Raw genomic sequence first — 17,460 nt, forward strand, 5'->3', positions numbered from 1 at the left:
CGTTTCTTGTTTTGAATGCGATTGTTTTTGTCTTGCTCTAGCTCCTATACTCCATCGTCTTCTCCATTTATCTTTGAACTGCCTTGTGTGTTGCTATACTAATAAACTTGCCTGTCCTCTRCCTTCCCTGAGCCTCTATGTRATTTCAGCACAGACTGTCACTAGTAACTCTGTRTTGGARCAGCTGTCGTCGTTTCTTTTCAGCGATATTTTGGGTTTGTGCATCCACTTTTAAAAATATAGCGACTCTTCCTCATACGCTGTTTTCTCCTCCTTTTTTTTTGTTTTCAATGCACACAGTGCACGATTCAGAACAATTGAAAAGACAAAAGGCAATTATTCTTTCATTTCATGCCGACTTGCTTATCACATTTTCCCCACAATGACGGAAGGAAATTGGGACATACAGACACCTGGTAATTCATTAGCGGAGCTGGATGAGCATTTTATGCAGCGCAGACAGAGGAACAAATGGGGCTGTACAGTGGTTCATCTAGCCATTACTGCCATTCTTATTCCACATTCAGCCCTGCCTGTAATTACCCTCTCTGCTTCCGATAGGCTCCATTCTCTCTCTCTCTCTCTCTCTCTCTGAATTCTTCCCATTGCAAGCTGGAAGATAAACACAGAATGAAGCAAAAATGTGGAGCTCATGTATTAGAGTAGAAAGGCTTTGAAGCCAGCCATGTAATATTGATGAGGTGAACTCATAGAGATTAAATCCAGAAATTTCACTCCCTTCCTTTATTTTGCGTCATTAAGGTCAAATGCTTTGGAAGCCTGACGGTTTGCCGGCGTTTTCCAGTGGCTTGATCAGCAGACACGTTGCAGAGGAGAGGAAAGCAGGAATACCTAATAAATGACGTTACGCTTTTTTTATCTTCTTTCCTTTTTCGATGTTTAGCGAGATTTACGTGGAAGGAGTCACTGTAGGGATATGGGTTTTCTTCGAGGTGAATGGACACTTTTAGTGACTGCGTTCGGTTTCAASCTGAGCGCGACACGTTCTCTGACAAACAGAAAAATTGTTTATAAGTCCAGGTGAAGTGAAACTTGCTGACGTTTACGGCGCTGTGAAAAGGTATCTGCTCCCTTAGGCATTTCTTCTGCCTCACTGAGATGTTTCAGATCGCCAAACACGCTTTAATGTCAAATATAACCAGAGCAAGACAAGCAATTCACATCAGGAGGGTCACAAAGCCGCATCTAAGGCGATGGCAGTGAACCGCAATGAGAGGTATTATTCACAAATACAGAAAACGTGGCGTTGAACCTTCCCAGGAGAGRACCATCCTCTAAAATTACTTAAAAGAGGACAGTGAAGTCTCGTCCAGGGTGTCACAAAAGAATCGACTTTCTGAAAGGTGCACTCGGCTGCATCTCATGTAAAAAGTAACAAGGCATTTTAGAAAAAGTACTTATTTACTGTCAAAAGCAGTGGTGGTATCACAGTCTGGGACTGTTTCKCTGCATCAGATTTTGGAACTTGCTGTAATTTGATGGAACCATTAAAGTCGGTTTGTGATCTGCCACACATGAGTTACGCAGCAGGACAGCGAGATCCAAAAGCACACTYGGCACAATCAATGCTAAATGGCTCTAAATACATTGTGAAGGACTCACTGACAGTCACACTGTTGCTGGTTTAATTACTTGTTTATATTGGACATTGCTGGTTTGGATACTTTTTTTTTTGTTAATATATGTGGTCATTATTTGAAACCTGACTTGTGTTTACTCTGCTTTTTTTTTTTTGTCTGATGTTACAGCTTGTTTGATGATCTGAAACATTTACTTGTGACAACAAAAAGTTAAATCAGAGAAAACTGGCTGCAAATACTTTTCTTTTTTTTTTTTTTTTACATTACTGTAAACCTTGAGCTTCACTTCACCAACCGCAGCATATAGTTCCTAAAGGTTTTTAGCCGGGTTTGTTCACAGCAGTACCACAGAGAGGCTCTTCTCTTCACGCATTGTACTTCTTGAGCAGGTCGTTCTGCCAGTGCCTCTTGCGGTCTGGAAACACCGTGGGCAAGCGGATCTTTTTGAAGTCCTCAATGCATTTTTTKAGATCCTCTTCCAGCAGCTTCCTCTCATCCTCGTCGTCGTCGACCCGATGCGGAGGGCCGCCGTTCTCCCTCGCAGTGGAGCGCGGAAGCGTCTTTATGTTGAGCGTGGTGGGACGCTGGGGGCTGTCGCCGAGGGGCGGCATTGGAGAGGGAGGAGGGCTGGAGGTGGAAGCCGACTTGGTGGAAAGCGGAGGGGGAGGAAGGATGGGGGGCGATGGAAGAGGAAGGTCGGGAATGTCTGCAGCAGGAGGGAGAGGCGGAGGAGGAGGAGTCAGAGGAGGAGGGAGAGGTTTGTGGAGGTCTAGCGAGGAGCTGCAGCCTGTTTCTGGGAGGCTTTTGGTTCTGCCGGTGCTGCCGAGTTCCACAATGGTTGATTCGTGATGGAGGGCGGCAGGTTTGGGCGTGACTGCTTCGTCGGGAGCTGGTGGGTCCGAGGCGACTGCCTCAGGAATGGCAGAGGAACTGCCTGCGGAGGRAAACAAAGTAAAACTTTAAAAAACAACGTCACTGAAAGTATTTCAGCTCCCACCTTACACAGCGTAAGTTGTAATATGTGTTGAAATGCGTTACGTCTGTTTGTGTTCATAAAATATCCTAGCTTAGGCTCATCTATGACAAGGTAGAAACTGCAGTTCTGGCGCTAAAATGGATATAATTAGCCTAATGGTGGAGCTTTCTGTGAGCCAGCTCTGGTTCACTCGTTATAAACCTGGCAAGCCTATAAATGAGGGAACATAACTTGCCAAAATTAAATTGAAAGCTAATTTTGGATTTTTAAAACAACCTGATTATGTTTCACAGCAGACAAAATAACCTGGATAACAGGACGCTACCCGTCATTTACAGTCTACTGGGTCAAAGTTACCTTTACCATATAAATAAAACGGCTAGATACAACTTGATAATGCTCCAGGTGTTTAATTTCAACAAAACAGGAAGAAGTTCTCAAGCTAATAGTTCTCCAAACAATCCATTTTTTAAGTGTATGCTGTTCATGTGAAAGCTACTTTACATTTAAAAGTCCTTCAGAAGGTTACTGACATGGAAACCCATCGTCTTGGCTCACTGTGTGTAACGAGGATTTCTGTTACAAAAAACAAAATTGAAAATAACTTAAARGTTCAGCTGGAAACAACTTTGTTCAGTTACTTCTGGCCAGAAAGATATATCTTGTTTTAGTTTTGTAGTGCATGTTTCTAAGGGTAATGATATTACTACTAACTGCAGACCARCAAGGTCACAAACTTCCTTGTGCATAATTGTCTAATGTGACAAGTGTGACATCAGTGTAAAATGTCATCTGAACATATTTATTTACATTGCTGTTTTTCATTAAACAATTACAGTATTTACTATACACTTTTTTCCTAGGTGCTCTTTACACACACAGCTTTCCTGTCCCTCAGTATGAAAGAAAGCTTACTGGGCATATTTTGAGTCTCATACACTATTCTGAATTTGTATGGGTGAAATTTTCATTTTTCATTTCCTTCCAGCCTCCACAGTTTGGCACAGCTACACTTTGCTGATAATCCTCTATTTTTAGGAGAATACAGGTGCTGAAGTCTCGTTTATTATTTTGCAAAATACACTCTTTCCAAAAAAATGTCATACTTTAACTCAAAAAACGGTGAAGAAWATGGTTRCGGAAATTGCTTTCTGGCTCACCGACTACCATCTCAGCCTTCAACTTTACWGTTGTGTGAGTACAAAAGCAAGCATGGTGTCAGAACAGCGTGTAGGAGCAGAATGGCAGGAGAAATTAGCAGAAAAAGCAGCTCGGCACGAKGAGATGGCAGATGAAAGACAAGAGGAGCGAGAGATAGTTTCAATCCGTTTTCCAATCCTCTTCCCTTTTTGCYGGCAAGCATATTATATCAGATGGAAAACTGCGGCGCCACGGTCAGGTTGAAAACCTCCTGACCAAAGCTTGACAAATCATTCTTTACAGCGTGTTGATTTCTTATCTCGTCCCCGTGTGAGAACAGAAGTTGCTGATGAGGGACTTCTCAGAAAGAGAGGCTTACGTACGTACATGTTTGAAGACCAAAGTTCATGCCGTCTGTGTTTCTAAATTACTGTTTTCAGATCAGCCAGTTCGTAATGCAATTTTCTTCTTTCCACATTTTTTATTTATTTTTTTCTCTATGGTGACACATGTCAGACTGGGTCCCTGGGTCTTACTTTGCACATGTCAACTCGCTAAAGTGGAACTCTTGTATTATCTTCATCCCAACAGTAGGTCTCGGACATGAAAGAACAACATACACAAGTGAACTCATGCRTCTATGTACTAACGGTTAGTGCAGCAATGCAGTAGATTAATTATCTTACTTTAATGTGACATTTTTCAAACCTCTCCTTCAACTCATCTGCTGAATCTTTTGTGCATAAAAATTACAGTCTTGCAAAAAATATTCATACCCCTTGAGTTTTTTTTTCGCATTTTGTCACTCTACAGCCCCAAATTTCAGTGTATTTTACTGGGATTTTACACAAAATACCAACAGTAAGTATTACGTAGTGATACGATATGATATGAAAAGAAAAGAAAAGCACACAAGTCTATTAAATGTTATTACAACTTCAACTCTTAAAAGTGTGGTGGGTATTTATATTCAGTCCTGGTTTTGTTTTACAGAACCACATTTTGTTGTAATTACAGCTGCATAGTGTCTTTTGGGAATGTCTTGACCAGCTTTGCACRTCTAAACAATTGTCTTTCCGTACATTCTCGTTGAAAAACAGAAGCTCAATTGTATTGAATGCAGCACATCTGTGAACATCGATTTCAAGTCTTGACATAAACTCTGTTGGCTCTGGCTGGAAAAACTTTGAACACCTTGCTGGTCAGTCTGACCGTCTAAGAAAACACATTGTTAGTTTTAACAAAGCAAAGGTGGAACAGAAATTTTTGAGAGGCAGTTTCAAAACTGTTGGCTGTAAGGAACTTTTATTCAGATTTTGTTGTGTGTGTGTTTGTGTGTGTCCTTTTTCCGGACGCTTTGACCCAATTCGGTGACAGAGAATGCACACAAATAGCCAATCTCTGTCACCTGCTTCCATGGATGTTCATGCAGAGACGCAATATGCCACAGACAAAGCTCAGGGYGCCCTATGCGAGCACAGGAGTGTCCTGCTTTCCTTTAGAAGGGCTCATCAACCTGCCTTATATAACAGCAAAAGCTGCTTCTGTCCAACAGAAGTGGTCAAAGATAATTCTCCCCTCTTGCTTGGATTTCTGAACACCTGAAAATGACAGAGGTTCTCAAAGCCAGTGCATCAGAGTAATTGACTGCCCCGTGCGTCTTCTCAGGCGTGCACAGATAAGTAAGCCTGCCTGCTCGCTGCATGTGTTGGCGTGGTTGCGTGTGGGCGGCTCGGAGCGTACGACGGGACAAATAAAGGCAGAGTTGCCGGAAAAAACGATGCGGATGAAGGAGGGGGTTGAACTGAAAGATGTTCTCCGACGTGCGTTTGCCCGCATGTTTGGGTGCGTTAAGAGTCTCTCATAATGAATACATGTGTTTTGAAACTGCCTGGACGTGGGAGTATGGGGGGGCTTAACAGTGTGTCAGAGGAATAATCCACCGGGGGATGGGCTCCGTGCTTTTCTTCACTGTTAAGCCTTATGGAGGAGAACAGAAAAAAAAAAAAAGAGTGCACTTAACTCTTTTTCCACGGGCCACTTCTCCAGGGATATACGCAAAAGCTAAAGCCTTTTCACACACACATATACACACCCTCTGCCCTCCCCTTTTTTTGCCTTGCTTCTTTTAGTCTCCCCCAGCTGTTTAGCGTTTCAGAGCCCTTCATTACCATCATTACTGCTAATGGTGACGCTAACGTGTCCCTGTTGCCGGGGTTTAACACCCCTCGGTTTGAAAATGGGTCCTCCGTGGTTTGTAATGGGTTTACCTGAAATTATTGCAACGTGTATTACATGTACAGTATTCTCATGCGCGGACTCATAAAGCACAACATGGGACATAAATGAGGCGCTTTATTAAAATTGGAATTCCACTCATAATGAAACCTGACAGGAATGAAACATCAATCTCCGGAAGTCATTATTAGGCGTGCAACTTTGGAAGACATTGTGACGTGCATTTAATGGATATTGTTTGAAAGAAAGTCCCCGTAAACAATTTAATGGTCGGCAGGGGTTGGAGAGTGGAAGAGTGCCAAAGTTCTTATGAAATAATAATTTAAAGGTGGCATTAAGTCACTAAAACTGAAAGTAAGGGCAGAAAAAATATTAAAAATGGTTCTCCGCTTCAATAATCACTGACTTAAAAAGAAAGCTTGAACATGTCCAAACAATCTGCACCAACAATCAGACTAAGCTCAGCATATGTCTTCAACAAGCGTGTCTTAGCCATGCACCCAAAGTGAAACGGGATCGTTCCTCTGAACCGTAGTTAACCCGCCATTTTTGTTAATGAGGGAGGAGGAATAACGATGAATGTGGCTGAARAATCTAAGGCCAAGGYGATRAAGACAGACTTGCATTTCTGCAACTTTGTCTACAAAAAGGCCCGTGGAAGAAAATCCATGAACTTTGCATTGTGGTTGAGCTACAACACAATACCACAGTAAAAAAAAAAAAATTTTCTCCCGAAAAGAATGAATTCTGCCTGGCACAAATCAGGCATAATTTTAGGCGTCAGAAAGAATTGGCAAAATGCGTTTCAATTCAGTTCATCTTATTTATACAGAGCCGATTCACAACAAATGTCATCTTGAGGCACTTTAAAATGATCATTTCAATTCAACCACACAGAAAGTCTAATTGATCTGAGTGATCAAAGTAGCCTAAAACATTTCTAAGTCATGGACTTGAAGAATTCACTAATCCTGGACGAGCAGAAAATCGCTCGCATTCGTTGTGCTGTTGACTTTACAGCAACCCCTCCTACCGAGCACGCATGTAGCGACAGTGGAGAGAAAAAAAACTCTCCCTTAACAGGAAGAAAACTCCAGCAGAACCAGAACCAGGCTCAGAGCAAGCAGCCGTCAGCAACGACCGACTGGGGATGAGAGAAGACRGAGCAGAATACACAAAAAGAAACATATGATGTGATGTGGGATTATTTCTTCCTGCCCTAACTCTTATGTTGCAAATACTTAAAAAACAACAACATAAACATTTTTACGTAATCTTAACAGCAAACCATTCATTTAGTCAAATATCCTTTCAGTTGCTCTGCACCTGTCCTACTCCAGTTTTTGGCATTAAGCAGAATCGGTGCAGGGCTTCATCTCCTGCATGGGAACAATGTGCTGCAGAGATCTGCGCCTGAAAGTGCTGGGAGCAGAGCTTGGCAGATTATGGCCACTGGACGCACTTGGCCCTGCAGCAGAGCATGGGGCTGAAAAAGCTTTGGTGGAATGGGGTTAGGAGAGAGTAGCTTGCACAAAGGAGGAAAAGCCCCTGCCAGCACTAAAGGCAAGCAGTTCCAGGTCAAATACTTCTTTACTTTTTTTTTGTGCAGCTCAAATGTTTTGAACAACAAATTGGAGCTTTTCCAGTGTTTGAAAAAAGATTGCTTTCATCATGCTCAGACTTGGTTTATGTCAGAAGGAGTCTTGTTGCTGGGAAGACATTTTTACTTCGTGTTGTCACCTGCATCGAAAAAGACTTGCAATGTGCCGAAACGTGTAAATCGCCAAGCATATTTTATTTTTTTCAAACAGTTTCAAGCTTAGGCGTGAAATTCAAACATAAGCATCGTATTAACGTGGACCGCAGCTTGAGCCAGTATGACCTGAACAATGACGCTCGGGTTACTTTTTAAAATTCACTGCCGTCACCGACAGGTGATGTGGCCCTCGGAGGGGGAGAGACATGGCAAACAAGAGGACATTGCCATCGCCATGGTAACGCCACCCTGAAGTGCGCCACACAAATGCATAGTAATGTTTCGCTGAGTAGAAGTAGAATTTCATGTGAAAGGGTAAGTCAGACTCTTTCCTGGGGTTGTGGAAGGAGCTCAGGCTGCCGTGTTTTGGTAACTGCAGCCTGAGCTCCAAACTAATCACAACATATTCAGCTCGAACTCCCCACCCTGCTTTTGAGACGTGATCTGTGCCTAATGACAGTGCGAGGCTCGCCTCCTGCAGCGCTCTCATTCATTGTCTTTTCGTGTTCATTTCTGTCAAGAAAACGCGTACGGGGAGGGGTGGCGTGGTAAGACATGGTAGTAATAATAATAATAATAATAATGTTTTCCACAGACTCACTTGACATGCTGGCGTATAAGCACAGTTGCCCGTATCAAAATCTCGGGAGTGCACTCACAAGTCTCGGAGCAATTACAAATCTGTCATTCTACATAATGTGGAGGAAATGTCTGACGCAAACAGCTGGAGAGCGAGTGCAGCTGCCAAACGGCAGAAAGCAAACACGAGACGGGAGGTTGGAGGGAAATGTTCGAGGAAATTTGTGAGCGAGACGTGAATGACTAACAAACAAGCGTGAACTCGTATTATTTTAAAAATATTCAAACCTCTGAAAAAGTGTAGCCTCCTTATTTTTACATCCGTTTACACCAGGATCTTTGATAGCAACCTACTACAGTTCTTCTTTACTCTTAACAGCAGCAACAAGGACAATCCTGGCTGCACAGATTACCGATAATTAGACGGTCAGATTAAAGCCTAAGGCTCCAGATGGCCGAGGTGAATCCCATCCTAACAACACCTCCGACAACATCTTACTCCTTGGTTACACCACAGTACAAAAGACATATAAACCTTTTACTTGGGGAGATTGATGGCGTATAATTAAACCTTGTGAAGTTGGATGTCATTGCCCACTTCAAGATATTTTTAGAGTGGAACTCCACAAAATAGCTAATCCAGTTAACATTTTTTTATTCCATTTGAGACAACTCTTTTGCACAGAGTCACTCTATTTCCAAATGTATTTGYGCAGTCATTAAATTCAGGCGTTATTATCACTTCCGTGAGCACAGGTGTATAAACTCCAGGCATGCAGACTGCTTCTTCTGTAAACACTTGTGAAAGAATGGGTTATTCTCAGGAGTTCAGTGAGTTCTAGTTTAGTACTTGATGGTATTTTTATTAAAAAAAAAAAAAAAACTGAGTGAATGGAAATGTGTGGTAGGGTAAGGTGCACTAGCAGCCAGGATAACTGCAGCCTTAAGAGGATTGTTCAGAAAAAAAGAAATAATTCAAAAATTCCTGAGATTTGCTGAAGGAATGAACTGAGGCAGGAGTCATCGCATAAAGAGCCACTACACACAGACAAATCCTGCACATAAACAGCAAGCGACTTACCGAAGAAGAAAGAGAACTGGACTTATTGTTCTGTGGTCCAAAGTGCTCTTTTCAAATGAGAGTAAAGCATTTCAATTGAAAATCAAAGTCCCAGTGTCTGGAGGAAGAGTGGAAAGACCCAGAATCCACATTAGGTGAAGTCCAGTGTGATGTTTTCACAAAAACTGAGAATTTGGGGTGCCCTGGTTTTTCTGAAGTTCACAGTCGATGCACAGTCTACATTTTAGAGCATTTTGTGCTTCCTTCTGTACCGACAAGCTTCATGGAGAMGCTGATTTYATTTCCCWGCAGAACATATCACCTGTCATTAAACTCAAAAGTACCAAAAGCTGATTTGATAACCATGGTGTAACTGTGTTTGGTCAGCAAACTGGCCTGACCTGAACCCCATACTCCATGCAGTATCGTCACGAGGAAGACGACAGACCACAAACCCAACAATGCAGATGAACTAAAGGCCTCCTACAGCAGAACCACAGGAGGATTTCCTCGATSTCACACCACATTCATGCAATAATTTGTTCAAAAAAGAAAAAAATCAAGTGGTGAGTGCATAGAAATTGACATATATATTTTTTTAGAAGCCTGATGGTTTTATCTACTAATATTCTTAGACTCTGAGTTTTGGGTTTTGCTTCTCTGTTAGCCATAATTTCAAAGAAATAAAGATGAAAAGAATTTCACTCTATTTGTAAAAAAAAAAAAAAAAACATTTTAATGTTTTAATTTTGGAGATTATGCTATCTTTTTAAGAGTGAAACAAACAGACTTCTGTTTTATCTGTTTCAGCCAATTCTCTTGAGGGTTGATGGGAAATGATAGAAACATGCAGAGCTTGCGCCTTTAGGGTGCCCTGGCCAACATAACCCTGTTCCCACAATGGAAATAAAAATATTTTGTTCTTTGATCTATCATAGCAGCATTGTGACATACTAACTGGACTCTGTMTGAAAGCAGAATGTCGGCTGAATTGTGCATTAAACCCTCAACAAGCTTCCTAATGCTTAAGAGCACACGTCAAAGTTTTATACCCAGTTTTATTTTTAAATTTCAGATTTCCTGTCGTTAATTTCCTACACTTCTCTTCATTAACCATTAACTGCACTGTCTCTCCAAAGCAATGAGGGTTGACACCTCAGCTGTTTCGGGCTGCAGTCTGTTTTGTGACAGTGGCTCTTCGCAGGATGTGGCAGTGAAGTTAAGGTGACAGAACATCTGTGTGCGCCCAACCCGCAGACAGAACAATGTGGTGACTAAGGTTCACATCTGGCCCAAACGCCCGACACACTATAAATAACCGACACAGTGAGATGAAGATGCCTCAGGCCAGTGCTACTGTACTGCGTGTGTGCGTGTGCGTGTGTGTGTGTGTGCGTGCGGGTGTGCGTGTGGGGGTGTGTGTGTGTGTGTGCTTACATGGCCGAACCATGACATTGCTAAAGCTCACGTGAAGGTTGCATACATGTGCAAATTAGCAAGCGCAGAAATCACACTGCGGTGATGATGGAAGGTTTGCCGAGCTGTATGCTTTCGTCTCACACTCTCCACGTCTCCTCAGTGGCTTTTGCTAGTTTTACATGTTTGAAATCCTTTTTTCTAGAGAAGACCGAAAAGAAAGCAGCCAATTACATCCAAAAAAACCTCACAGCTCCGAGTCATTAGATTCACAACGGAGGCTCGGTTCTCCTAGCAACTTCCCTCCCTTGATGCGTGGTTTTGTGTCGTTTGTTCAAGATTAGAGATGCCAGCTGCCTGTTCAGCTTGTTTTGAAAGTGAAGCGACTCAACATATTTCTGCCCTGCTTCCCCCACCTGGTTGTCCTACGACTTCAGCTCTGACCCAGCTAATACCGTGTGTGTGTGYGTGTGYGTGTGGGCCACACACCCGTCCAACCTGTTCAGCAAAACCTGTGTAAGCACAAACACGAGAATGGCAAAACAAGACGGAGCCGGGGCGTGCTGGTATACAGATCTAAAAGCAGACAAGGGATTGAGATCGACAGAAAGCGTAGGTAAGCGAAGAGTCACAGATGGTCCGCAGCCGAGTGCTCTGACAAAACAGAAACAACAGCGTGCAGACAAATCTGACTGAACAGCCGGAACAGGAAGCTGCGAGGATGACTCACTCTGCGTTGATACTGTAACACATGTGCTGCGTGCATTCATGAAAAAAAAAAAATGCAGCAAGGGAACCTTCAAAGGCGCATTTCAGTTCACTCGCAGATGAGGCAAAAGTGCGATTTCGTCACAGCAGCAAAATCATTTTCACTCTTTTTGATGTAAAAAAAACCAACAAAAAAACAGAGAGTTGGACTTTATCATGACAGATATTTTCGCTGTTTACATGAGAAGTGAGAGGAGGTTTGTGTTTTMCATCTTTGATGTCAAATGAGTCAAAGTTGTGTCAGTTTTTAAACTCTGCGTTAGTTTTTCTATTAAAAGTAGGAGTGGGAGGGAAAGCTGGAGTTCAATGCTGCAGGGTGAGAATTGCCACAGGAATTAAAAAAAAGATTTTTGTAAAGACAGAAATAAAGTAGCAGTTCAATGATCAATCAAGAGCTACATAAGAGCTTCTTCTAATCMGAGCAGCAGTCATGCTGCTTTGCACTCAAGACAGATTTTGTTTATCAATGAATATCTAAGTTTTTATGACAGTAGGCGCAGTGTGAATGATGCGGCATAATCTTARATTCCTCAAATGAGAAAATCTGTCGCCTGCTTATAAGCAATAAACTCAATCCACATTACCTTTGAAAAATCTGTCTAGACTTAAGCATAAGCTCAAGTCTAGACGCTTGAGCTTATGCRCCTCGTTCATTGGTGGTCGAGTTTCAACCTTCCTTACCTTGGCCGTGTCTCTGAGCATTGAACGTCTTGTACTTGTAGATAACTTCAGGGAGGTTACAGGTATGAAATGTGGCAGAACTGGAAGATAATGGGTTAATGGTGGCTTCGTGCTTGATTCTTCTCAAATCTTTGGCAGGTCATTTACATCTTGTTTTTTTTTTTCTTCAACACGTTTCCTGCCACCCTGTTGACTATTAGCCACAAAACATTCGATGGTTCTGTGATCACACCCCTCAGTAATATGTTGGCTGTTGATGCTGTTTGTGTTTTCAAGGTAACCTTGATTAACTGATTCAKTGGAAATGCTTATATACTCCACAAACATTTGCTGTCTTTTGAGTTTGTGGATCTTGTGTTGAAACATTTGGGAGCCAACGCGTTGAAGGAAGGCTTTGCACAAAAAAAATCCCAAATTAGTCATAAGTCAGTAGCAATAGCTGCGTTTCCAATAGAAATTTGTGCAAATCTTTGTCTATGCACTGCTAATGTAGAAATAACACAATTTTGCAATTGCGGTGTAGCCAATAAATGGGAAATAAAATTAAAATCACATGTGAATAAGCTTGTTCACGCAATAAGTCATTAAAAAACCATGGCAACCATGGATGTAAATAGTTACATGACATATAATCATAATTCAGCCATAGTGCTAGCGCTCATTTGTCATCCATCAGAGGAGACGTCGGTCTCTTATTCAGAGTGACAAGCCGCTTATATTTGAAAGTGACTATATTTGCATCGTTATAAGGAGAATATAGTGGCTGATTTTACAGAAAAGCTATGGATTCAACACGTTTAAATGACTTTTTATGAACAATGCGATGCTTGTGAGAGCCAGCTGCABRTTGTCCAAAAAACAAAAACAAACCATCATCTTCCAACTACATCCTGTCATCTTCTCTGTGGCTTTCGCCAGTAAGAACATCCAGCTGATGATCRCGTGACTCATGGGATGCAAAAATGTTTTTCCATAGCAGATCAGTGAAATACGTCTATTTCGATACGGGTGAAAAATCACCTCATCGCAACGCAACAACTTTTATTCAAGAAACTGAAGTTGTTGTTTTTTTGTTTTTTTTTTCAAAACTGGCATACTTCCATTAAGAGTATTTATTTTCGTAACATCAAGTTGTACAACTTCATGGTCAGTGAAAACACAGCAGGTGTGTCTGAAATAACATTTCATCTTTAATTCTGAGGAAAAACTCAACCACCAAAAACATCCAGGTTTATTAAATAAWTGAGCCCTCTCAGTTATAAAATGCACAGGGGTTTGTATTTTCCTCATCTCAAATCTGGTTCTCTTTTATTWGGGCAACATGCAAATCCACTCATTTTTTTTAACTTTAGCAAAAAATTGAATTTTAATTTAAAAATCCTTTCCTGCACAGCCTTGTAGCATGTAGCGTGCCATGTGTTGCCGGTAACAGAATCGCTAAGTGCTGATGGAAGTGGCAAACTGGAAAAAGAAAACACACATTACAGAATTGGTCCTGTGAGAACTTTATCAGTACAATCCTGAATGTCTCCAAACAAAAGGACAGCTAATGCTGGAGCTGTTAAGAAGGCGAGATCAGCTGGGAGCCGCGAGTCTTTGTCAGTTAAATACTCTCCCAGATTCCTCTCGCTTCGACTCAAGTATTTGGTTTAGACTTGTCCCATTTTCCACTTGCTTTTCATTCAAGGGATGTGCGTGCCTTCCTGTTCTCCTCCTCTATCTTCCTTTCCCACCCCAAATACAGGAGAAACAACCCAGCTGGCYAAGAGTCAAGAATCAGATGAAAGGAGTGAAGCTGGCCACAGTAACGATGGGTACAGTAACAAGAACACTGTAAAACAGCACAGTGTTGCGTTGATTTGGAAACGTCTTCACACCAGATGAAGTCATTTTCAATTTACCATATCAGAACTGCAAACCCCAGTTTGTTTCATTGATTATTTATTTGACTGACCAACATAAAGCAGAAGGAGAAATAATGCATCCGTACTTAAAAAATAACTTACGAATAAAACTCTTTATGTATTTGATGCCCCTAAATGAAATCAAAGTGGTACACTCATACCAGCTGTGTGTAATTTCATCTTTTCCAGAGATGAAATTGCTCAAAGAAAGGCCTCAGTTTTTAAGAGAACATCAGTGAACAAACAGCATCATAAACACAGCAGACCGGTGGAGAAGGTTAAAGAAGGGTTGGTTTGCAGAGCAATATCCAAAGCTTAGAATGTTTTATTTATCTATAGAAGATGGAATATTGCAAACCAGCTGCCCAACCAGCTACACTGACAGGCTAGGGTAAGTAGAACATTAATCAGAGAAGCAGCCAAGAGGCCAATGGTAACTCTGGACGAGCTGCAAAGATTCAATTTTTGGTTTGCCAGAAATTACGAGAACGGTCACCGTGCCACCGGGCAATAATCCAGAGCATAAGGCCAGAGYGACATGTTACAGAGATAAAGGCAAATCCACCAGCAGAACTAAATCCAAGTGGCCACTTTTGCACTTATGCTCTATTCTGTGCCAGTCTATCACGTTAAAAACAACACAACACGTTTAAGGTTTGAACTTTCAGGTGAAATTAGTGTCAAAATGTGAAAAGGTTCTAGAAGAACGACGGTATTGCAACACTTTCTTCTTATTTTCTTATACATAATCAAAGGTAAATTTCCCTTGATTGTTGTTTTTAAGAGAATAATGAAGCCAACATGTCATTGTAAAATGCCTTTATTGAGACACTCTGGATAGAGACAGAGAGCCTGCAGCTCTCACACGAAGGTATGCTTCGCTGGCAAGCCAAGTTTTGCAACAGCGCTGAGAAAAGCAGTTTACCATCACAGTGTGGCCTGTGTACATCACTGCTGCTCCTGTTTAACGTCTGACTGCCAACACTCCCCACTCGCCTTCTGTTGAATGTTGAACCTCAAGGCCATTCTTGGGTGTAAAGACAGACAGCGGTGCCTGGAATTTTACGCATGAGGCTCGTCTTTCCATGCGTGTGCTAATGGCCGACCCTGGTACCCCGGTGTTGCCATAGCACGCCGGAGAGCAGAGCCAGAGGAATGCTGCCCTGTGGCTGTGTTTGTTTGGGAGACTCTCCTGACAGCGTATACTGTCCTCTTCTCTGAGGACAAAATGTGGCCTCATTCAAAAAAAAAATAAATAAAAAAATCATCTGTTATCCCAGAAGGGAGCCACTTCTATATTTCACAACTTTAATGGGGGGCTCATCAGCGATGCATTTATCTAGGCCACACTGAGATTGGTTTAGAGGTGTAATACTGAAGCAACTGGCGTTTGATAATGCCTGGATGAAAAAGGCAAATATGAGTCAGAGTTCATGAAATGACACTTGAGTGCTTCACCGACACAAACGTGCCCCTGATTGTTATTCAAGCGTCACCTGCGATAGCTCTGTTGTCTGTGAATGTGCTCAGGTGAAATACTGAAAACAAAATCTGCAGAAACAGGCAAACTGTTGCTCCGCAGGAAGCCTCGAGCGGCGCACAGCTTCGCCAGTCCTTAACTTTGAATCTAGTCGACTTCACAGTTTGGACTGTGTGGTGTAACTGGGTCAATTATTGGCAACGAAATGAGGGTTTTGTAATCTGCTTTAAGAGAGCTCGTTATCTATGCATGTCCTCAATTCTGTCTTGGCTCTGTTTTCTGGTCAAGTGTTCAATATGAGACCAAGCTGAGAAAAACAAAATGATGAAAAAAAAAAAAAATGTGCAAAAAAGAGAGTAGCAGATGGGAAGATGAAAAACAGAGCCTGAGGGGAGGAGAGCTAAACATTTAATGGGGTTACTTCCTATGATATTTCCTTTTATTGTGAAAGCCTGTTTCCTTCATTTTACGACTGAGGAATAATTTCTAATGAAAATGAAAAACATATAATTGTGATGCAGGTGTGCTCTTCTTCGCTGTTGAACAGCACTCAGAGTTTTGTTTGTTTTCAATGAACATGAATCAGAAGAAAGTAGGATTTTATTTAGTATACCAGTTTACCCTCAGCTARYCCCAATGTAACCTACACACTGCAACAGGTTCAACACACTGATTTAGGGTGTCCAAAACACTGCATCACACCGAAACACAACGTTATGACGGTAAAATCTTTCATGAAACACTTATTGTCACCACGACATTAAACTACAACCTTGCTTAGACTGAATACTGCTTGACTTTAGATCAAACCATCTACAATGCTTCTAGCATTTCACATAATCACCTGGATGCTTTATAGGCTTTAAATGTGTTTTAGTCWGAGGCACATGATCGAGTAGACCTGTCCTGATGCCAGATCCAACTCTCTAGTAGTAAACTTTAAAGGGATATTTCAGGATTTCTAAAGTGGGGTTCTGTTCAGTGCTTATGAGCAGTTAATATCTTACCTTATCTGAAGTAGATGGCTTTCTTGGTGTCTTGATTTATCATAACTCCAGAGGGACTGGGCCAGAAGGCTAAAACTAGAGGCTAATCTGAAAGGGGCCAAGTCCAAAATGGACTTCTTCCTCCTTAAAATAACTCGTCTTTAAAATGTCTTCACGGTTTATGTGTGAAGAGTTTGAACCTTTAAACCAGCAGCACCTTTGCTGTAYGTGATTGTTTATAAAGAAGCAGAAAGCTAATTACACCAGAAATTGMGGTGGATAAAGTGCCAATTTTCTTCTACATACTGAGAATGGAACATGCAAAGTGCTTCAAGTCAGACTAACTGTCTAATATAAGAGTAAGCCAGTGTAGGAAATAGTTTTCACATAAAGTCATGTTTTTCACTTTTATTTTGATCCAAAACACTTTAAATGATCCGTGTATGTTTCAAACAAGAAGACCATTAATGGCGCACAACTTCGTTTTCCAGCGTAAATATCCGTCGGCTTCTTTGTAAATAACCAACCGATGTTTAAAGGTTCATAAAATAGAGTTTGAATAAACAGCTAATACATTTCTGAGGTTGTGTTGTTTGAAGACAGTGCAAATCTGCTTCGAGAGATATGTTTAAGGCATTTTAACAGAACCCCGGTAAAAATTCAGGACCTATCCTTTTGTCATGTCACCGTTTATAGCAGCTGTATTTACAGCAACCTTTGCTTCAGTCGTGAGAAGACAATTGGCTTTGCCTGCAGACAGGGTAATCCTACCCTCTCTGCTGGGTATATTCACTTACATTAAGTGAGCACTATCAACAAATACACAGAACCTTCAAATACTGAATCAGTTATTGAGAATAATATTAACGGGTCTT

At 41.5% G+C, this 17,460-nt stretch overlaps 1 protein-coding gene across 1 annotated transcript in view; it reads right to left on the bottom strand.

The window, feature by feature from the left end:
• Window positions 1-1,837: 1,837 nt before the first annotated feature.
• The window catches only part of kctd12b (potassium channel tetramerisation domain containing 12b), an 18,500-nt gene continuing 2,877 nt past the window's right edge, over window positions 1,838-17,460 (bottom strand). Inside the window, exon 2 of the mRNA XM_008420010.2 lies at window positions 1,838-2,535. Coding sequence (XP_008418232.1) covers window positions 1,967-2,535 — 569 coding nt within the window. The 3' untranslated portion in view covers window positions 1,838-1,966. The remainder of the gene's footprint in view (window positions 2,536-17,460) is intronic.

The sequence above is a fragment of the Poecilia reticulata genome, linkage group LG10 (assembly GCF_000633615.1).
Source record: "Poecilia reticulata strain Guanapo linkage group LG10, Guppy_female_1.0+MT, whole genome shotgun sequence".
NCBI lineage: Eukaryota > Metazoa > Chordata > Actinopteri > Cyprinodontiformes > Poeciliidae > Poecilia > Poecilia reticulata.